We start from the raw sequence: 21,235 nt of genomic DNA on the forward strand, positions 1-21,235 counted from the left end.
TGTGCACCACACCCCCACCCCTGCTCCACCAACATTGGTGGAAACATCACCCCTCACACCCCCATATATTGGGACTCCCTCCCGACACCCGTCCCCCAGGCTCCATCTCTCTCTGCCATCAAAAGTCTCCTCTAACTCTACCTCTTCAACCACACCTTGTGTCATTGTCACAACCTCCTGGGGACCCTCTACAAATACAGACACAAAGGGTAGACTCGCTGTAAACATTGACACACTCCCGGGGACCCCCCTGTAAATACTGACACACTCCCGGGGACCCCCCTGTCAATACTGACACACTCCCGGGGACCCCCTGTAAATACTGACACACTCCCGGGTACCCCCCTGTAAATTCTGACACACTTCCGGGGACACCCTGTAAATTCTGACACACTCCCAGGGACCCCCTGTAAATTCTGACACACTCCCAGGGACACCCTGTAAATACTGACACACTTCCAGGGACACCCTGTAAATACTGACACACTCCCAGGGACCCCCTGTAAATTCTGACACACTCCCGGGGACCCCCTGTAAATACTGACACACTCCCGGGGACCCCCTGTAAATTCTGACACACTTCTGGGGACACCCTGTAAATACTGACACACTCCCGGGGACCCCCTGTAAATACCGACACACTCCCGGGGACCCCCCTGTAAATACCGACACACTCCCGGGGACCCCCTGTAAATACTGACACACTCCCAGGGACCCCCTGTAAATACTGACACACTCCCGGGGACCCCCTGTAAATACCGACACACTCCCGGGGACCCCCTGTAAATACCGACACACTCCCGGGGACCCCCCTGTAAATACTGACACACTCCCGGGGACCCTGTAAATTCTGACACACTCCCAGGGACCCTGTAAATTCTGACACACTCCCGGGGACCCTGTAAATTCTGACACACTCCCGGGGACCCTGTAAATTCTGACACACTCCCGGGGACCCTGTAAATGCTGACACACTCCCGGGGACCCTGTAAATTCTGACACACTCCCGGGGACCCTGTAAATGCTGACACACTCCCAGGGACCCCCTGTAAATTCTGACACACTCCCGGGGACCCTGTAAATACTGACACACTCCCAGGGACCCTGTAAATACTGACACACTCCCGGGGATCCCCTGTAAATACTGACACACTCCCGGGGATCCCCTGTAAATACTGACACACTCCCAGGGACCCCCCTGTCAATACTGACACACTCCCGGGGACCCCCCTGTCAATACTGACACACTCCCGGGGATCCCCTGTAAATACTGACACACTCCCGTGAACCCCCCTGTTAATACTGACACACTCCCAGGGACCCCCTGTAAATACTGACACACTCCCGGGGATCCCCTGTAAATTCTGATACACTCCTGGGGACACCCCTGTCAATACTGACACACTTCCAGGGACCCCCTGTAAATACTGACACACTCCCGGGGACCCCCTGTAAATACTGACACACTCCCGGGGATCCCCTGTAAATACTGACACACTCCCGGGGATCCCCTGCCAAAGATGAGGAAGACGGTGTCGGAGCTAAGTGCAGAAAGTGCTTTTTTATTAATGTTGATGCACAGTGGTCATTGGAGAAGCTGAGAGTTACCCAAACACTGGACTGCCCTGGTGACCTGGCTGTGCCCTGGGGAGAGGCAGAGTTTGAGGGAGAGGGAGAGCCCAGAATAAACTGGCTGCAGTGAGGATAGGTTAGGAAGATTGACAGCAGGAACTGGATTCTCTTCCGGATGTTTCTGCCTCTCTCTGTGTTTTTTTTTCTCTCTGTTTTTTTTCCCTGTTTGTTTTTTTGTTGAATGTGTATTCGGAGGTTCTGCAGGTAACACCTCTCTGTCTGAACACGGTGATTGCCTTGGCAACGGGCAGTTGCAGGGGCAGTCTGTAAACACCATGTATTATTGTTCAATATGTATAAATGCGTAGGCTTCAAGGAGATCTTGAAACATTTGCCTGAGGAAGGAGAAAATCTCCGAAAGCTTGTGAATTTAAAATAAAATTGCTGGACTATAACTTGGTGTTGTAAAATTGTTTACAATTGGATTCTCTACAGCAGGGGTAGAGATGTGACCTTTGTTGATTGACAGTCGCTGTCGGAAGGGATGAAGGGGCGGGGCCTGGGTTGACTGACAGTCGCCGTTGGAAGGGTTGAAGGGGCAGAGTGCTGCTTGGTAGGCTTGTCATCAAGATTGAAACCCATGGAATAAAGGGGTAGCAACATGGATACAGAATTGGCTATGCAACAGGAAACAGAGAGTAGTGGTGAACAGTTGTTTTTCAGACTGGAGGGAGGTGTACAGTGATGTTCCCCAGAGGTTGGTGCTGGGACCACTGCTTTTCTTGATATATATTAATGTCTTGACTTGGGTGTACAGGGCACAATTTCAAAATTTGCAGATGACACAAAACTTGGAAGTGTAGTAATCAGTGAGGAGGATAGTAATAGATTTCACGAGGATATAGACAGGCTGGTGGAATGGGCGGACATGTGGCAGATGAAACTTAACGCAGAAAATGCGAGGTGATGCATTTTGGTAGGAAAGATGAGAGGCAATATAAACTAAAGGGCACAATTCTAAAAGGGGTAAAGGAACAGAGAGATCTGGGGGTAGATGTACACAAATCGTTGAAGGTTGAGAAAGCGGTTAAAAAAGCATGTGGGATCTTGGGCTTTATAAATAGAGGCATAGAGTACAAAAGTATGGAAGTCATGATAAACCTTTATAAAACACTGGTTCAGCCACAGCTGGAGGACTGGAGTACAAGGGGGCAGAAGTTATGCTGCAGCTATACAAAACCCTGGTTAGACCGCACCTGGAGTACTGTGAGCAGTTCTGGGCACCGCACCTTCGGAAGGACATATTGGCCTTGGAGGGAGTGCAGCGTAGGTTTACTAGAATGATACCCGGACTTCAAGGATTAAGTTACGAGGAGAGATTACACAAATTGGGGTTGTATTCTCTAGAGTTTAGACGGTTAAGGGGTGATCTGATCGAAGTTTATAAGATATTAAGGGGAACGGATAGGGTGGATAGAGAGAAACTATTTCCACTGGTTGGGGATTCTAGGAGTAGGGGGCACAGTCTAAAAATTAGAGCCAGACCTTTCAGGAGTGAGATTAGAAAACATTTCTACACACAAAGGGTGGTAGAAGTTTGGAACTCTCTTCCGCAAACGGCAATTGATACTAGCTCAATTGCTAAATTTAAATCTGAGATAGATAGCTTTTTGGCAACCAAAGGTATTAAGGGATATGGGCCAGAGGCAGGTATATGGAGTTAGATCACAGATCAGCCATGATCTTATCAAATGGCGGAGCAGGCACGAGGGGCTGAATGGCCTACTCCTGTTCCTATGTTCCTATGTCCAGTACTGGGCACCGCGCTTTAGAAAAGATGTGAAGGTCTTAGAGAAGGTGCAGAAGAGATTTACTAGGATGATTCCAAGGATGAGTTATGTGGATAGACTGGAGAAGCTGGGGTTGTTCTGCTTGGAACAGAGACGGTTGTGAGGAGATTTGATTGAGATATTCAAAATCATGAAGGGTCTAGACAGAGTAGATAGAGAGAAACTGTTCCCATTGGCGGAAGGGTCAAGAACCAGAGGACATAGATTTAAGGTGATTGACAAAAGAACCAAAGGTGACATGAGGAAAATCTTTTTTACACAGCGAGTGGTTATGATCTGGAATGCACTGCCCGAGGGGATGGTGGAGGCAGATTCAATCATGGCCTTCAAAAGGGAACTGAATAAGTACTTAAAAGGAAAAAATGTGCAGGGCTACAGGGGATAGGGCGGGGGAGTGGGACTAGCTGGATTGCTCTTGCATAGAGCCAGCATGGACTCGATGGGCTGAATGGCCTCCTTCCGTGCTGTAACCTTCCTATGATTGACAGTCGCTGTTGGAAGTCATGATGTGGAGATGCCGGTGATGGACTGGGGTTGACAATTGTAAACAATTTTACAACACCAAGTTATAGTCCAGCAATTTTATTTTAAATTCACAAGCTTTCGGAGGCTTCCTCCTTCGTCAGGTGAACGATGTGAAAATGAAATCCTCGAAATGAAATCGCATTTATAATTCACAGAACAATGCTTGGTGATTACAGACAGTTTTTTCAACTGCCCGTTGCCAAGGCAATCAGTGTGCAGACAGACAGGTGTTACCTGCCAGGTCTCAGAATATACAAATCACCAAAAAAAAACAACAAACAAAAAAAACAGAGATAGAGAGGTAGAAACATAGAAAAGACAGCAACTGACCCGTTATATTAAAAACAGATAACATTTGTTCGCTGGTGGGGTAACGTGTAGCGTGACATGAACCCAAGATCCCGGTTGAGGCCGTCCTCATGGGTGCGGAACTTGGCTATCAATTTCTGCTCGACGATTTTGTGTTGTCATGTGTCTCGAAGGCCGCCTTGGAGTACGCTTACCCGAAGGTCGGTGGATGAATGTCCATGACTGCTGAAGTGTTCCCCGACTGGGAGGGAACCCTCCTGTTTGGCGATTGTTGCGCGGTGTCCGTTCATCCGTTGTCGCAGCGTCTGCATGGTCTCGCCAATGTACCATGCTCTGGGGCATCCTTTCCTGCAACGTATGAGGTAGACAACGTTGGCCGAGTCACAGGAGTATGAACCATGCACCTGGTGGGTGGTGTCCTCTCGTGTGATGGTGGTATCCGTGTCGATGATCTGGCATGTCTTGCAGAGGTTACCGTGGCAGGGTTGTGTGGTGTCGTGGACGCTGTTCTCTTGAAAGCTGGGTAACTTGCTGCGAACGATGGTCTGTTTGAGGTTGGGTGGCTGTTTAAAGGCGAGTAGTGGAGGTGTGGGGATGGCCTTAGCGAGGTGTTTGTCCTCATTGATGACATGTCCAAGGCGGCCTTCGAGACACACGACAACGCAAAATCGTCGAGCAGAAATTGATAGCCAAGTTCCACACCCATGAGGACGGCCTCAACCGGGATCTTGGGTTCATGTCACGCTACACGTAACCCCACCAGCGAACAAATGTTATCTGTTTTTAATATAACGGGTCAGTTGCTGTCTTTTCTATGTTTCTACCTCTCTATCTCTGTTTTTTTTTTGTTTGTTGTTTTTTTTTGGTGATTTGTATATTCGGAGACCTTGCAGGTAACACCTGTCTGTCTGCACACTGATTGCCTTGGCAACGGGCAGTTGAAAAAACTGTCTGTAATCACCAAGCATTGTTCTGTGAATTATAAATGCGATTTCATTTCGAGGATTTCATTTCCACATCGTTCACCTGAGGAAGGAGGAAGCCTCCGAAAGCTTGTGAATTTAAAATAAAATTGCTGGACTCTCACTTGGTGTTGTAAAATTGTTTACAGCTGTTGGAAGGACGGAAGGGGCGGGGCCTGGGTTGATTGACAGTCGCCGTCGGAAGGGGCGGGGCCTGGGTTGATCGACAGTCGCGGTGGGCGGGGCTTGCGTTGATTGACAGATACCCGCAGGCCCCTGTCACGGGACCATGGAGGTGCTGGGCGCGGCTTCACCGCGTCAGGCGGACCGGATAACAACAAGCGGCGCCGGCAGGCCCAGCCCGGGGAGAGGGAGCATCGAGAACCGGCGAGACGGAGCAGTGAGAGCCGGGGAGACAGGCCGGGGGCTGGAGCCCACCGCCAGCCAGCACCATGGGCAGCAACTGCCGGCTATCAGGTAGGAGCCGGGCCGCCCTGTCAGTGCTGCGGGACGGCAGTGAGGGCGATGGGGGTACAGTCTGGGGCGATGGGGGTACAGTCTGGGGCGATGGGGTACTGTGGTCCCCGGGGGTACAGTTATTGAGGTACAGTGTGGTGCCCCTGGGGTGCAGTTACTGGGAGTGATGGGGGTACAGTGTGGTGCCCCTGGGGTGCAGTTATTGGGGGTGATGAGGGTACAGTGTGGAGCCCCTGGGGTGCAGTTATTGGGGGTGATGGGGGTACAGTGTGATGCCCCTGGGGTGCAGTTATTGGGGGTGATGGGGGTACAGTGTGATGCCCCTGGGGTGCAGTTATTGGGGGTGATGGGGGTACAGTGTGGAGCCCCTGGGGTGCAGTTACTGGGAGTGATGGGGGTACAGTGTGGTGCCCCTGGGATGCAGTTATTGGGGGTGATGAGGGTACAGTGTGGAGCCCCTGGGGTGCAGTTACTGGGAGTGATGGGGGTACAGTGTGGTGCCCCTGGGGTGCAGTTATTGGGGGTGATGGGGGTACAGTGTGATGCCCCTGGGATGCAGTTATTGGGGGTGATGAGGGTACAGTGTGGTGCCCCTGGGGTGCAGTTATTGGGGGTGATGGGGGTACAGTGTGGTGCCCCTGGGGTGCAGTTATTGGGGGTGATGGGGGTACAGTGTGGTGCCCCTGGGATGCAGTTATTGGGGGTGATGAGGGTACAGTGTGGTGCCCCTGGGGTGCAGTTATTGGGGGTGATGGGGGTACAGTGTGGTGCCCCTGGGGTGCAGTTATTGGGGGTGATGGGGGTACAGTGTGATGCCCCTGGGATGCAGTTATTGGGGGTGATGAGGGTACAGTGTGGTGCCCCTGGGGTGCAGTTATTGGGGGTGATGGGGGTACAGTGTGGTGCCCCTGGGGTGCAGTTATTGGGGGTGATGGGGGTACAGTGTGGTGCCCCTGGGGTGCAGTTATTGGGGGTGATGAGGGTACAGTGTGGTGCCCCTGGGGTGCAGTTATTGGGGGTGATGGGGGTACAGTGTGGTGCCCCTGGGGTGCAGTTATTGGGGGTGATGTGAGGGGTTAGTGGTGCAGAGAGGAAAAGTGGGTATATGTCATATCTTGGCTGGAGAGGTGGGCAAATGTTAGGGTGTCTGGGCACTACCGCCTGTGTCAGTCGGGTTGATGTGTGGTGTGGCAATGAGTCCATTCTAGAATGGGTGTTGTTGGGAATGGGAGATTTTACATCACAAAACCAGTGTCACCTGTTCAATCGTTTTGTGCGATTGGTGTCTTTGTTCGTTGTTCCGTGTGATCTTTTATTTTTCTACCGTTCTCAGTGTACGGAGTTCCAGAGCTGATATCCCTTGTGTTTGAGTGTTTCCTGAGGATCGGAGGTCATCTCCCTACTCCCACTCCACTTAACACATTCTGTTGGTTGGTTTCAGAGCTCCTGTGGATGCAGGTCATCTCTTACGGCGTCGGCTGAGAATTGGGATTTTTGGGTGACAAAAAAAAGGAGAAACCTTGACCCTGACAGAAAAAAAGGTTTCCTCCCCCCTGTGAGCTTCTGTGGAGGGAGGTTATAGGGGGGGCAAATGATATGTTGGCATTTATTGCAAGGGGTTTGAGTACAAGAGTGAGGAAGTCTTGCTACAATTGTACAAGGCTTTGGTGAGACCACACCTGAAGGACTGTGTACAGTTTTGGTCTCCTTACCTAAGGAAGGATATACTTGCCTTTAGAGGCGGTGTAGTGAAGGTTCACTAGATTGATTCCTGGGATGAGAGGGTTGTCCTTTGAGGAAAGATTGAGTGGAATGGGCCTATACTCTCTGGAGTTTAGAAGAATGAGAGGTGATCTCGTTGAAACGTGCGTGACAGCGTAGATTCTGAGAGGCTGTTTCCCCTGGCTGGAGAGTCGAGAACTAGGGGGCATAGTCTCAGGATAAGGGGTCGGCCATTTAGGGCTGAGATAAGGAGAAATGTCTTCTATCGGAGGGGGGTGAATATCTGGAATTCTCTACCCCAGAGGGCTGTGGATGCCGAGTCATTGAGTATGTTCAAGACAAATTGATAGATTTTTGGACTCTAAAGGAATCAAGGGATATGGGGATCAGGCAGGAAAATGGAGTTGAGATCAAAGATCAGCCTTGATCTTATTGCATGGCGGAGCAGGCTCGAGGGGCCGTATGGCCTACTCCTGCTTCTGTTTCTTATGTTATGTAAAACTGGAGTCTCTGGATGGGTCCTTGGAGGTTTTACCTACCTGGTTTGGAGGAGTGTGAGAGTCAGTTGCATAGCATGGGTTCCCAAAGAGGCTAGAGACTCCACATGTGAGAAATAGTTCTCTGCTTCTCATAGTTACAGGAGTAGGCCATTCTATTAGATCATGGCTCATCTGTCCCTCAGCTCCATTTACCTGCCTTTGCTCCATATCCCTTGATATCTTTACGCAACAGATATCTATCATAACTTAAGGAACAAATGTTATGATGAGCATGCAACATCAACTTGCATTTATATAGCGACTTTAATGTAATAAAATGTCCCAAACTTCACAGGAGTGTTAACAAACAAAAATTTGACTGAGCCACATAAGGAGACGTTAGGACAGTCAAGGAGGTAGATTTTTCAGGAGAGTCTTAAAGGAGGAGAGGTGGAGAGTCGGGTGGGAGGGGGGGATTAAGGGATGAAATTCCAGAGCTTAGGGCCTAGGCAGCTGAAGGCACGGCCGCCAATGGTCGAGTGATTGAAATTGAAATCGGGGTTGCACAAGAGGCCAGAGTTGGAGGAGCGCAGAGATCTTGGAGGGGGTGGAGAGTCCTGGTAATTGGATATAAGACTTCTAGAGTGGGAAGGGACAGACCAAGGCTCGAGCCCCTGGCCGTCTGTCTGTTGTGTGCGTTGTCTATGCGACACTGAGTGACGGATCTGCTGTCGCTTGTGGAATTGTACCCCAGAATGAGGCATCGCTTTGAGAAGGGGAGAAAACTGGGAGGAAAACTGGTGCGAGTGACCGTGTGTCGGTGAGTTTGCGGGCGAAAGTTGGGTTTCACCACTCGCTTCCTGTTGTCAGATCACACGGAGTTTCTGTGCCGTTTCTCAGACGTTCTCTGATACGAGCAGTGACGGACAGGGAAAGACCCTCTGGTCCATCCTGCCTGTTCCATACAACCGAGGTGCCTTGTACCTCACAATACTGACACTCCACCCGGAAGCCGTGTGATCTCCTGGGAGAGGCGAAAAGCTGGATTAAAAAACCAGGCCGATTTGGGGAGGAAACAAAAATCTGGAAAATTCCTCTTCGACCCCCTAGGAGATCAAACTTAGTCCAGATGCGGTACGCACGTAGACTGCGTATTGATGGCGTGCGTGCATTTGGGTCATTTCTTGGCTCCTGGAATCGCGACACTTGCAGTGACTCCAGACCTTTAAACTGCCCAACTGCCCCAGTTACATAGGCTGCCCACCTCTGCCGCTGTTTTTACATCCAGCAGCTCGCGCCCTGGGTTGTTCCCTAACAAAGTCCCTTTTCACGTGGGCAGGCTGTTAGCCTGACTTGCAACCCCCTCCCACGGGGGACCGGTTAGATTGAGGAGGGGGGGGTAGCAGAGTCCAAGTATCCTGCTAGATGTCAACCAGTACTCGGAGGCCTGTTCTTCTGCTCTCTGGGAAGTTATTTACTGGGGCTGATTAATTAATCTCCGTTCCAATGTCCGGTCTTTGGCTTACTTATTAAGCGACTTTTCTCCTACTGCCCTTTGACTTGTTTATCACCCTGCCCACCTCGACACTGAGCTCACCAGCTATTTAGTATGGTGTGTGTGGTGAATCACTGGGTGGGGGGCTCGTTTGCACTGCTCGTTTCCCGATTGAAACTCTCGTGCTGACCTTTTCCGAAAAAGAGAAACCAAAGGTCCCAGGCTGAGCCTCTGGCCTGTGTTTGGTCAGTAAATCTCAGCTGGACACTGTATTTGGCCTCCGCTCCTCTGGGGATGAGGTGGGGAGGGGGCGGGGGCTGAGGAATTCAGCCAGACACCCTGCTTCTGACGATCTGCTGGACCGTGAGTGTCGGCCCCGCGGAGTGGAATTGCCGTTTGCAAGCAAAGCAAAAAATAGTAAGACTAATTTTGATGTAATAAATTGGACTCAATTTATGGAAGTAAAATAAACCAAATAAATCCCCCCGGCCCTGCCAAAGCCCAGGAGTACTGAGGCCTATCCTACTGTTGCCCCAGCGACTATCAGCTGACCGGGCACAGATCGGCCCTGGGGCCTCCCTGGCCTGTTTGGCTCCGTGCCACATCGAGCACTTAAATGCTATCCCGATCGGCCTCCCTTCTCCCATCTTAATGTCCAACCTGGTGCCTGAATTTAAGTGAACGTAATTCCGGAATGTGATTGATCAGCAAGAGGCAAATCATGGAGGCCATCCCGAGGTCGGGCCCGTCCCACGAGCACCTCGAGACAGAGATTAACGTTAACGAGTGAGCTAGCACAAGAGGCACTCTGTTAAACCGTGGCTGTTAATCCTCGAGGCCGTGTTTGTGTTTTCTCAGTTGTCTGACACTCTCTCTCCTTGTTTGTAAGATTGTGCTCGTGGGCTGTTTATACCTGTGCTCGGAACCGTTTTCCACGTGTTTCATAGAATCTTAGAATGTTACAGCACAGGAGGAGGCCATTCGGCCCATTGTGCTGAGCCTACTTTCTGAATGACTGATTCCCCTGTCCTTATAATCATTTAAAACTTTTCTTTTTCACAGACTTGTTCCGTTGGTGAAGAGCTTAAATTTCAGGCCCATTAATTGCTGACTCATCGACCAGAGGAAGTAGTTTGTTTCCTGATTTTGCTTTATCGAAACTTCTTGCAGTGGCTTCCACTTACACTGCCCCTTTTATATCCCAAAACATGGTGCTTCACGGGTTGGGGTTGAAAATGAGGAAATTAGGGGGAGGAGGTGGAAGGTATAGTTAACAAGGCTTTTGAAGGATGGAGAGATCAGAAGGCAGTTGAATTTATATAGCGCCTTTTAGGCCCACAGGATGTCCCAAAGTACTTTACAGCCCATAAATTACTTTATGAAATCCAGTTGCTGTTAGACAGGCAAACACAATAGCTAATTTATGCACAGCAAGATCCCACGGACAGCAATGAGAAATGACAAGATAATCAGTTTTAATGATGATGGATGAGAGAAAAATGTTGGCCAGAGAGGACTCGCTGCTCTTCTTCGAACAGAGTCTTGGGATCTCTTGTGTCCCCCTGAAAATGCGGTGCTCCCTCGGTGCCGCCCCCTCCCTCCCTCCCTCCCGACGGCGGGGCGCTCCCTCGGTGCCGCCCCCTCCCTCCCTCCCGACGGCGGGGCGCTCCCTCGGTGCCGCCCCCTCCCTCCCTCCCGACGGCGGGGCGCTCCCTCGGTGCCGCCCCCTCCCTCCCTCCCGACGGCGGGGCGCTCCCTCGGTGCCGCCCCCTCCCTCCCTCCCGACGGCGGGGCGCTCCCTCGGTGCCGCCCCCTCCCTCCCTCCCGACGGCGGGGCGCTCCCTCGGTGCCGCCCCCTCCCTCCCTCCCGACGGCGGGGCGCTCCCTCTGTGCCGCCCCCTCCCTCCCTCCCTCCCGACGGCGGGGCGCTCCCTCGGTGCCGCCCCCTCCCTCCCTCCCTCCCGACGGCGGGGCGCTCCCTCGGTGCCGCCCCCTCCCTCCCTCCCTCCCGACGGCGGGGCGCTCCCTCGGTGCCGCCCCCTCCCTCCCTCCCGACGGCGGGGCGCTCCCTCGGTGCCGCCCCCTCCCTCCCTCCCGACGGCGGGGCGCTCCCTCGGTGCCGCCCCCTCCCTCCCTCCCGACGGCGGGGCGCTCCCTCGGTGCCGCCCCCTCCCTCCCTCCCGACGGCGGGGCGCTCCCTCGGTGCCGCCCCCTCCCTCCCTCCCGACGGCGGGGCGCTCCCTCGGTGCCGCCCCCTCCCTCCCACAACTTTCTGACTCGGCCAAGAGTTCTATTGACTTATTCACTGTTACTCTCTGTCCTTGTTTGGGACAGTTGAATGGATAAAACTGCTTTAATGCTGCCAGGTCACCAGGTGGAAGAAATACTCTGGCTTTTTATTTTACCGGCACCATTTCTTGTCAGCTTCTTCTCAAGACTCTGGATACAGTTGTGTATGTCAGACTCTCTCTCCGATATTCTACCAGTATGCCTGTTCTTCCTGTGCTAATCCAGGTACCAAATCAACAGGACATTGGACCATAGGTGGGCCTCACTCCAACCATTCCAGCACAGTCAATGGACACTGAGCAGGACAGGAGACCCTGGGCTCTCCTGTCTTGCTGAACACAAAATATCTTCTGCGTTTGCCTGTGTAACAACAATTCATTGCGTGTGAGCAGTGTATGAATGCAGGTTGTTCAATCTGCGGTCTCGGGGAGGGGGAAGTAGCTGCTTAGTAATTACTGTGTTTACAGAGCCTGCAATCTGGAACGAATATAACTACAGTCATTGTTATTCTTGTGAGCTCGAATTGGCCCTCTTTACTGCAGTTGTAGGATCAGTTTTACAGTTGCGATGTCATAAAGTGTCAGGATCAAGTATACTGTTCTGTATTTTAACCCTGTGCTCGTACAGTGCCCAGGTGTGAGTTGGACCGTTGTGTGCACTATCCCTGTGCTCGTACAGTGCCCAGGTGTGAGTTGGACTGTTGTGTGCACTATCCCTGTGCTCGTACAGTGCCCAGGTGTGAGTTGGACCGTTGTGTGCACTATCCCTGTGCTCGTACAGTGCCCAGGTGTGAGTTGGACTGTTGTGTGCACTATCCCTGTGCTCGTACAGTGCCCAGGTGTGAGTTGGACCGTTGTGTGCACTATCCCTGTGCTCGTACAGTGCCCAGGTGTGAGTTGGACTGTTGTGTGCACTATCCCTGTAATAGTACAGTGCCCAGGTGTTGGGTTTAATGTGTGGATTTAATCCTGGATTGCATTTACGTGCCTGTAAACATACTGGGAACTGCCTGTACTGGCTGGATGTTTGTTTGGCTGTCCATCTGTACTTTATACAAAAGTTTTTTTTTGAAAATGGGCATGAGAAGTACGCAGTGGGGAGCAAAGGGGGGGGAGAATCAGGGGGAGCAAAGTGGGGGGGGAGAATCAGGGGGAGCAAAGTGGGGGGGGAGAATCAGGGGGAGCAAAGGGGGGGGGAGAATCAGGGGGAGCAAAGGGGGGGGGAGAATCAGGGGGAGCAAAGGGGGGGGGAGAATCGGGGAGCAAAGGGGGGGGGGGAGAATCAGGGGGAGCAAAGGGGGGGGAGAATCAGGGGGAGCAAAGGGGGGGGGAGAATAAGGGGGAGCAAAGGGGGGGGGGGAGAATAAGGGGGAGCAAAGGGGGGGGGGAGAATCAGGGGGAGCAAAGGGGGGGGGAGAATCGGGGGAGCAAAGTGGGGGGGAGAATCAGGGGGAGCAAAGTGGGGGGGAGAATCAGGGGGAGCAAAGGGGGGGGGAGAATCAGGGGGAGCAAAGGGGGGGGAGAATCAGGGGGAGCAAAGTGGGGGGAGAATCAGGGGGAGCAAAGGGGGGGGGAGAATCAGGGGGAGCAAAGGGGGGGGGGGAGAATCAGGGGGAGCAAAGGGGGGGGGGGAGAATCAGGGGGAGCAAAGGGGGGGGGGGGAGAATCAGGGGGAGCAAAGCGGGGGATCACAGTGTAACAGATTTGGACGTGACACCAATTGGTAATCAATGTCTCATTTATTAATAAATCAAACATGTAAAGGTATCAAATATTTAGACAACAAAGATCAAAACAATATTACCTCGTTTGATCTCTGGGCAGAGGTCATAATTAAGTTGGCGACGCGGTCATTTTGAGTTTTCCCACGGTGAGGCAGTCTTCGTAAAGCTGGGTGGCCTTCGCTGATTCCTCTGCCCTCAGCTCAAAAGACTTTTATGGTTTTGATGTCTCCCGTCGCAGGAAACTCACGATATATGGAACAACGCTTATAAGACCCTCATAGATTAACAAAGTTGGTTTTCAAAGAATTCAAGATGGTCAGCTTGTTTTTAACATTACTCATTTAAGCACAAGACCATTTTCAAGGTTGTTTTTCAAGGAGGCCAGTTTGTGTGACCGCATTGCCGAGCTATCTCGTCATGATCCTGGTCTCATTGCTATCTGTGGATTATTGTTCTGCTTTTTGGGTCATTGTTCCTCTTTTATCACGTAGCTTCCTTGTCCAGCAATGAAGGTGACACGGGTCAGTTACTAGTCAAAGGTTAGCAGTTTACAATTCAGCAAAATATGCAGCACAGCCTGCAGAGCATGATGGTTAGTGATATTAAGAGGAAGATGTCAATTTTTCCCTATTACCAATATTCTTGCTCAAAGGAAGGGGCACTGGGCCACGCGTCTGACTGTAGAGTTAGCTGTGCGACCTGTTGGAATGCAGTGTCTGTGGTTATGGTTTCACCATATTGTGCCAGTATCGTCTCGCTAACGGCAGTGAGTTGAATGGCCGGATAAGCTGCTTTTTTTGGTAGTTGTGGGGGGAATGTTGGCCACAAACCATTGGGGGAAGATCAGTATCTTCTCCAAGTCACATACCATTGTGCCGACAGTTGCTTCTTTATAGAAAATGTAACTTCAGATCCTGATTGTTGGATTCTTTTTCTCGTCCATTTAGAAAGAGAGAAGCTGCTGAGTTCAGTGAACAATTATGGCTCCCAGGATAATGTCCGTGTGGTCAGTCCCAGCTCCAGCCTGCCGTCCCAGGCTTCTTTGGAGATGCAGGAGGAGGAGCTGAGGAGGAAGCTGAAGTATTTCTTCATGAGTCCCTGCGATAAATACCGAGCGAAAGGCCGGAAGCCCTTCAAACTGCTGGTGCAGATCGTCAAGCTCATCATAGTCACGACACAGGTAAGGCCTAACATCCATAGCCATCCGCTCCATCAGAGTGGCCATGAGTTGAAACGTACACTGGACTGACTCTGGGGCAGCCCTGTCCCTGGCTAGTAAACAGAAACCCTGGGCTTGCTGTCTTGCTGTGCTCCCTAGGGGTGCTGGGACACTGGCTGTTACCCCAGTTGAGGTCAGCTATCTCTGCACAGACTGGAGATTGATCCTGGGACCTCCCTGGTCCATGTGGCTCGATACCACCAAAGGGTGTTTTGTTTAGCTACGGAAGTCTGTGCACTTCGGATGAGTGATTCATTTGTGCGAAGCGCTTGGAAACGTTTTGACACGATATGGAATCATACCGCAAAGGAGGAGGCCGTTCGGCCCATCGTGCCTGTGCCAGCTCTTTGAAAGAGCTGTCCAATTAGTCCCACCCCCCCCCTGCTCTTGCCCCATAGCCCTGCTAATTTTCCCCCTTCAAGTATTTATCCAATTCCCTTTTGAAAGTTACTATTGAATCTGCATCCACCGCCCTTTAAGGCAGTGAATTCCAGATCATAACAATTCGCAGCGTAAAAAAAGTTCTCCTTGTCCTTCCTCAAGAACAGCTTTATAAATTTAAGGTTTATTTAACCACAAACCATTGAGGAAGTTCATTACGAACTTTGTATTTAGGAGAATACAATCACCTCCGAGTCACACACCATCCTGACTTGGACATATATCGCCGTTCCTTCATCGTCATTGGGTCAAAATCCTGGCACTCCCTACCTAACAGCACTGTGGGAGAACCGTCACCACACGGACTGCAGCGGTTCAAGAAGAAGGCCCACCACCACCTTCTCAAGGGCAACTAGAGATGGGCAATAAATGCCGGCTTTGCCAGCAAAGTCCACGTCCCAAAAAATATGTATGACCCTAGGGGTTGTGGAAGTGAGTTTAGCAAATGGACATGCAGACCTGGCTCACTGACTATAATCCACTCAAATCACTGCTCGCTGGCATTAAACACTGTAATATTCTATTGTGCTGCTAAGTCTGAAAGAGGATTTTGAATTTCTGTAGCGCCTTTCACAACCTCAGGACATCCCAAAGCACTTTACAGCCAGTTAAGCCAATATTGTAATTTAGGAAATGTGACAGCCAATTTGCGCACAGCAAGATCCCACAAACAGCAATGAGATAAATGACCAGATGATCTGTTTTAATGATGTTCACTGAGGGATAAATATTGGCCAGGACACTGGGAGAACTCCCCTGCTCTTCTTCGAATAGTGCCATGGGATCTTTCACGTCCACCTGAGACATCAGATGGGGCCTCAGTTTAACATCTCACTCGAAAGACGACCCCTCTGACAGTGCAGCAGTCCCTCAGTACTGCACTGGGAGTGTCAGCTTAGATTGTGTGCTCAAGTCTCTGGAGTGGGACTTGAACCCACGACCTTCTGACTCAGAGCGAGAGTGCTGCCCACTGAGCCACGGCTGACACCTTTGCACAGAACGCACTGAATGGCTTCTTCCCCCTTCTTGCTGTGACATGCTGCATTCGTTTAGCTCCAAGAATGCTCCCACTCAGCATGAGCGATTTTTTTATTTATTTTTTTTTCTTTCCCCCCCCGCCCCCCAGATTTAATAACTCTATGTGGGGTGGGTTATAGGTGAGTATCTGTCTCCTGTCATTGTATAGAATAGGCTGCTGCTATTCCAACACTGTTCTTTCTTGGGGCTGTACTGTTCCTCAAATTTCATCACGCGCTCAGAGTCACTGACCTTGTGCATTGGTGTAAATCTTGGAATTAATATAATCCATAACAAAGTTTTCGTGGCATAATTGAACTGTCATAAGCACAGCTCGAGTAACACTCAACATCAGCTGGTTCAAGTCAGCAGATTGATAGTGCTACAACTGAAAAGAGTCGTAGAACAATCCTCTGATCAGTTACATCAAGCCTACAGCACAGAAACAGGCCATTCGGCCCAACTGGTCCATGCCGGCGTTTATGTTCCACACAAGCCTCCTCCCACCCTACTTCATCTACCCCTATCAGCATATCCTTCTATTCCTTTCTCCCTCATGCTGATCTAGCTTCCCCTTAAATGCATCTATGTTATTCGCCTCAACTACTCCTTGTGGTAGCGAGTTCCACATTCTCACCACTCTGGGTAAAGAAGTTTCTCCTGAATTCCCTATTGGATTTATTAGTGACTATCTTATATTTATGACCTCTGTTTTGGTCTCCTCACAAGTGGAAACATCTCTATGTCTACCTCATCAAACCCTATCATTATCTTCAAGACCTCTATCAGGTCACCCCTCAACCTTCTCTGTTCTAGGGAAAAGAACCCCAGTCTGTTTAGCCTTTCCTGATAAGTATATCCTCTCAGTTCTGGTATTATCCTAGTAAATCTTTCTCGCCCCTTCTCCAGTGTCTCTATACCCTTTTTATAATATGGAGACCGTGGGGTAAATTTTAGCATGGAGCTGGGAAGGGATCGGGGGTGGTGGGGAGGCAGTCGGATGGGCTGGGATTTGGAGGTTTGGTGACGAGTTGGATGTAGGTGGGGGTCCACCACCGGTGGGGAGGGTGTGGGAGTGGGTGGGGGGTGTGGTCGGCCGATTGGAGGGGGTCCTGTCGGCCAGGTGAGCTTGTTGGGCCTTGGTGAAGTGCTCCTGCTCCTCCAGGCCCACGAGCAGTGCCATAAAGGCAGTCACCTCATGGATCCGGCCCTTCCTGCCTGTTTTCACCTGACGTGATTCGGAAGTGATGGGAAACCCGAATAGGTGAGGTTTAAATTCATTTTAACGTTCCAGTACACAAAATATTTAAGTACCTCAAGTATTTCAGTGAGGTACATTGTATTTTTAAGTACCAGCCTGTCGGCTTTAAGTGGGGGTGGGACTTCCTGGTGCCACGCATGCAAACCTGCCTGGGTTAAACCCAGAAGTGGGCGAGTTGGAGTCGGAATGCCCATCCTGCTCTGAAAACGCAGGATTTTTACTCCCTGCTCACCCGTTCTTGGAATTTACCCCCAGAACTGTGCACAGTTCTCAAGGTGTGGTCTAACCAAGGTTCTAGACAAGTTTAACACAACTTCTCAACTTTTCAATTCTATCCCTCGAGAAATACCTCATCGTGCTCAGTCACAGAACTATCCAGGCCAGCAGGTCTCAGGTTCCTTCCTTGCTCTCTCTGCTGACTTACCTGGGCAGAGCACTGGCTGTGGGTTAGGTTGATCATGGTGCCCCTGAGCTAGGAAGAGGGGAGAAAATCTCAGCCAAGGCTCCCACCTGATTGCAACGCAGTGACGCTTCCTACAAAGGGTGATGTTAGGAGAGGCCAGGGTCAGGTTTGGCTCCGACTCCCCCCCCCCCCCCCCCAATGTTGGACAGTGTCTGTCACTCGCTGTCTCGACTCAGAGTGGCCACTTGTTAAAATCTCTCCATTTTTAGCCGGTACCAGTTGGGTTTCGTAACTTGTGTGGTGTTTAGAGTTTTTGTTTGTTTTCATTCCCACTGTGGCTTTGTGATCGGCTGTTCCTGTGCAACGTGCCCGGGATTGAACGGTAGCTGAGCATTTGAACCACTGCCAAGTGGCTGATGGGGGTGTTTTGCACACTGCCAAAACATTGCATGTAAGACACAGCAATTCTTCCAAATTAGATCTCCTGTGGAGTTGCTTGTAGTGTGTAAGAATATGGTGGCACTGGATACAGTGGCGCTCCAACACCATCTAATGGCCCCACCCTGCAATGACATGTGTCACGGGACCCTGTTTACATAGGGAATTCCCATTGTAACGGATTACATAGGCATTTTAATGTTAAAACAGTATGCCTAAAAATGGTGACAACCGGAAATGGAGTTTCCGGACAGGATATGTGTGTGTGTGTGTATAGAAGATTTTTAATATAAATAGATTTACATTTTTCCTTAACTCCAGTTTGTCCCACTCCTCTCCTGAAGGCAGTGAGACTTGTTGGAGTACAGTTTCGTGGGTGCTGGCTATCCTTCAGTCCCTCATCTGAGTGGCCATTCTCCACATGTGACCTTGGCTACTGAGAGTAATTGCCTATTCAACTGTATGGGGCATCACATCTGCATCTGGTTCCTCCCACTCCAACATCTACAAATCCACTTTCCAGCAGAAGTCACTGGATGGTGATCAGGAATGAGAATCTGGCTGATTTTCCTCTCCCCTAGCTCAGGGGGTGCTGAAGCTCCATTGTTGACCCCCAACTGCTGGGCCTGGTCGAGATGCGCTAACTCCTCACAGGCTCTTGGCTGAGCCCGGAACCTCCCTGTCATTATATCTCAGTTCTACGTTGGGCAGACCACTAAACAACTGAACCTTTAGGAATGCTCAATATGGGAGATTGGGTCAAGTGTTTCTGACCTATTGAACAAAAATTCCATTTGCACAGATTCTGTGTCTGGGAATTATGGAAAGAAAAACTTGCATTTAATAAGGCCATAAAAAAGGCAAATCAAGCATGGGTTCATTTCTAGAGGGATAGAATTGAAAAGTAGAAAAGCTATGTTAAACTTGTATAGAACCTTGGTTAGGCCACATTTGAAGTATTGTGTACAGTTCTGGTCTCCGTATTATAAAAAAGGATATAGAGGCACTGGAGAAAGTGCAAAAAAGATTCACAAGGATGATAACAGAACTGAGAGGGTATACTCATCAGAAAAGACTAAACAGGCTGGGGCTTTTTTCTCTAGAAAAGAGAAGGTGACCTGATAGAGGCCTTTAAGATAATGAAAGGGGTTTGATAGGATAAACGTAGAGAAGATGTTTCCACTTGCTGGGGAGTCCAAAACTAAAGGTCATAAACATAAAACAGTCACTAATAAATCCAATAGGGAGTTCAGGAGAAACTTCTTTACCCAGAGAGTGGTAAGAATGTGGAACTTGCTACCACATGGAGTGGTTGAGCCAAATAGCATAGATGCATTTAAGGGGAAGCTAGATAAGCATATGAGGGAGAAAGGAATAGAAGAGTATGCTGATAGGAGTAGATGAAGTAGGGAGGGAGGAGGCTCATGTGGAGCATAAACGCCGGCATAGACCAGTTGGGCCGAATGGCCTGTTTCTGTACTGTAGAATTAATGTAACTCAATATATAGCACCTTTCACGACCTCGGGACGTCCCAAAGCGCATTACAGACTATGTAGTATCTTTGAAATGTAGTCACTGTTGTAATGTAGGAAACGTGGCAGCCAATTTGCGCACAGCAAGATCCCACAAACAGCAATGACACAATGACCATATAATCTGTTCGTGATGTTGGTTGAGGGATAAATATTGGGCAGGACACTGGGGAGAAGTCTCCTGTTCTTCAAAATAGTGCCTCAGGATCTTTTATGTCTCATCTGAAAGCCGGCACTCCCTCAGTACCGCACTGGAGCGTCGGCCTAGATTTTTTGCTCAAGTCTCTGGAGTGAGGAACCTTCTGACTCCGATGCAAAAGTGCGACTCACTGAGTCAAGGCCGACACCTATCAACACAACTCTGCATTTACAAGATGAGGAAGCAATTCTGAAGAGCACACTTTAGTGCGACTGCACCACTCTAGCTAGGAATGACAATTATGTGGCACGAGATTTTTGACTCATTAGTTACGGCAGAGATACTTGTTTTCAGTCTTCTTGGAAAAATGGGTGGGGTGGAATGTAAACCCCAAAACTTATGCAAGAATCCTTTGTGCTAAAACCAGCACAAAGTATTGAGTATTGAGTCATTGTAAAAAGAAGTGTTCCTGATTATAAAAGGCAAGGCACCTTCCAGCCTTTCGCAACTTCGTATCGTCAGCAAACTTGGATACATTACATACATTCATCTAAGTCATTAATATAGACTGTAAATAGCTGAGGCCCCAGCACTGATCCTTGTGGCACCCCACTAGTTACAGCCTGCCAACCTGAGAATGACCTGTTTATCCCTACTCAGTTTTCTGTCTGTTAACCAATCCTCTATCCATGCTAATATATCACTCCCAACCCCTTGAGCCCTTATCTTGCATAGCAACCTTTTATCTGGCACCTTATCGAATGCCTTTTGGACATCCAGATATACTACATTCACTGGTTCCCCTTTATCTACTCTGGTACTTACATCCTCAAAGAACTCTAAATAAATTTGTTAAACACAATTTCCCTTTCATAAACCACGTTGACTCTGGCTATTATGATTTTCTAATTACCCTGTTACCATAGAGTCATAGAGTTATACAGCACGGATCGAGGCCCTTCGGCCCATCGTGTCCGCGCCGGCCATCAAGCCCTGTCTACTCTAATCCCATATTCCAGCATTTGGTCCGTAGCCTTGTATGCTATGGCATTTCAAGTGCTCATCCAAATGCTTCTTGAATGTTGTGAGGGTTCCTACCTCCACAACCCTTTCAGGCAGTGAGTTCCAGACTCCAACCACCCTCTGGGTGAAAAAGTTCTTTCTCAAATCCCCTCTAAACCTCCCGCCTTTTATCTTGAATCTATGTCCCCTTGTTATAGAACCCTCAACGAAGGGAAAAAGCTCCTTAGTATCCATCCTATCTGTGCCCCTCATAATTTTGTACACCTCAATCATGTCCCCCCTCAGCCTCCTCTGCTCCAAGGAAAACAAACCCAATCTTCCCAGTCTCTCTTCATAGCTGAAGCACTCCAGCCCTGGT

The 21,235-nt window shown here is 50.1% G+C and overlaps 1 protein-coding gene across 2 annotated transcripts in view; it reads left to right on the forward strand.

Moving 5' to 3' along the window:
* Positions 1 to 5,510: 5,510 nt before the first annotated feature.
* The window catches only part of mcoln1a (mucolipin TRP cation channel 1a), a 67,842-nt gene continuing 52,117 nt past the window's right edge, over positions 5,511 to 21,235 (forward strand). Inside the window, exons 1-2 of one of the 2 annotated variants that reach the window (XM_067973180.1) lie at positions 5,511 to 5,695; positions 14,351 to 14,583. In XM_067973180.1, coding sequence (XP_067829281.1) covers positions 5,671 to 5,695; positions 14,351 to 14,583 — 258 coding nt within the window. In that variant the 5' untranslated portion in view covers positions 5,511 to 5,670. Of the gene's footprint in view, positions 5,696 to 9,628; positions 9,809 to 14,350; positions 14,584 to 21,235 lie in introns of those variants that run through there. The other variant, XM_067973181.1, reaches the window with a different exon arrangement.

The sequence above is a fragment of the Heptranchias perlo genome, chromosome 37 (genome assembly GCF_035084215.1).
Source record: "Heptranchias perlo isolate sHepPer1 chromosome 37, sHepPer1.hap1, whole genome shotgun sequence".
Lineage (NCBI taxonomy): Eukaryota > Metazoa > Chordata > Chondrichthyes > Hexanchiformes > Hexanchidae > Heptranchias > Heptranchias perlo.